General features: G+C 35.4%; 1 protein-coding gene across 3 annotated transcripts; it reads right to left on the reverse strand.

Moving 5' to 3' along the window:
- On the reverse strand, positions 1-1,022 carry LOC142532855 (uncharacterized). 3 transcript variants are annotated; one of them, XM_075639371.1, is made up of 2 exons: positions 491-1,022; positions 1-226 (listed from the first exon to the last, which is right to left on the reverse strand). In XM_075639371.1, exon 1 carries the CDS (start codon positions 1,020-1,022, stop codon positions 501-503), a length of 522 nt encoding a protein of 173 aa, XP_075495486.1. In that variant the 3' UTR covers positions 1-226; positions 491-500. The 3 variants fall into 3 exon arrangements, with proteins under 3 accessions (XP_075495486.1, XP_075495485.1, XP_075495487.1); XM_075639370.1 differs by having other exon boundaries at positions 474-1,022; XM_075639372.1 differs by having other exon boundaries at positions 469-1,022.
- Between the last annotated feature and the right edge of the window lie 429 nt (positions 1,023-1,451).

Below are 1,451 nucleotides of genomic sequence, written 5' to 3' on the forward strand. Positions count from 1 at the left end.
TAACTGCAAAAGACAAATTTCATAATTTATTGAATCGCACACTCGATTACAAAGTAATTAACGTAAACATATATCATGAAACACAAAGAGTATAATTTAAAACAATAATTTAAAATACAAAAAGAAACAACACGTAAATTATTGAATTTATTCCTGCTGGACTGCTTTACTTCCCGTCTCTTTCCAAAATATTTTCCAGTCCATCTTTATTTCGGAGTCTCGTCCCCTGCATGAAAAGATTGACTTGATGTTAAAGAAATATATATCAATTACTTTTATATAAAATTGTAATTTGCTAAATTAATGTAGTCTTACCTGTATGCATGCATGCATGTTAAAGTTGATCAAAATCAAATTTAGATAATATATCTATTTTTTTTTAAAAAAAAAGTTATATATGCATTACTTTTTCGTTTATCAGATATAGACAGAGGATATCAGCTGCAAGACAATAGTCAAATATGTGGCCTCACATGATAGTAGTACTCACGGATCTTTTCTTAATCATCGTATGGAGGAGGAGGAGGAGACTTGTATTTGTAAACCGGTGGTGGTGGAGACTTGTACTTATAAATTGGAGGCGGTGGTGGGGGAGATTTGTATTCGTAAACCGGTGGTGGAGGTGACTTATATTTATATACCGGAGGTGGAGGAGGGGGAGATTTATATTTGTAGACTGGGGGTGGTGGTGGTGGAGATTTATACTTGTACACTGGAGGTGGCGGTGGTGGAGGGGATTTGTATTTATACACCGGTGGTGGTGGTGGAGGAGACTTGTACTTATAAACTGGAGGTGGTGGCGGTGGAGGTGATTTATATTTATATACCGGTGGTGGTGGAGATTTGTACTCGTAAACATGTGGAGGTGGTGGTGGAGATTTGTATTTGTAGACTGGAGGTGGTGGAGGAGAAGAGTATTTGTCGTCAGCAATTGTTGAAGAAGGCAAGCCAAGAGCCACCACTGCCAGAAGCAAAGTGGCAAGCAGAGAAGCCATTGCAGAGCCTTTTGCTTTTGTTGCCATCGTTGTGCTTTTGTTAGCTACTCTCACCCCTATTTATAGTCGCTCAATTCCTTCCATTATCAATGCGTAGTTAATTAATCATGGTGAAATTTTCTTGTTGCTAGACTAATTAAAATAAAGTTTGACTCTTAAATTAGGGGTAAAATATATACACTCTAGACAGTTCATTGAAAACAAAATTTATAATTATTTTATATCAAAATTAATACTGAGAACGAGTACTAGTGGTTGGGGTCCATGTGGATTGGTTTGTCAATATAAAATTTGGCCACTTAATGTGAATACTATAGTTGCTGCCATTTCTTCTAGAATTGCTGCATGCCAGCATATATACCAAGTAAATAATTTATTATTTATATTTATAAATATTGCAATAAGTTCATCAATCAAAATTATATTTGCCTTGCTATAATCAACACGGAAATTTTT

Source organism: Primulina tabacum, chromosome 18 (genome assembly GCF_025594145.1).
Source record: "Primulina tabacum isolate GXHZ01 chromosome 18, ASM2559414v2, whole genome shotgun sequence".
In the NCBI taxonomy this organism is placed as follows: Eukaryota; Viridiplantae; Streptophyta; class Magnoliopsida; order Lamiales; family Gesneriaceae; genus Primulina; species Primulina tabacum.

What these genes read in the sequence shown, in the direction of transcription:
- LOC142532855 (XM_075639371.1), bottom strand. Translation starts at nt 1,022, where the DNA reads ATGGCAACAAAAGCAAAAGGCTCTGCAATGGCTTCTCTGCTTGCCACT.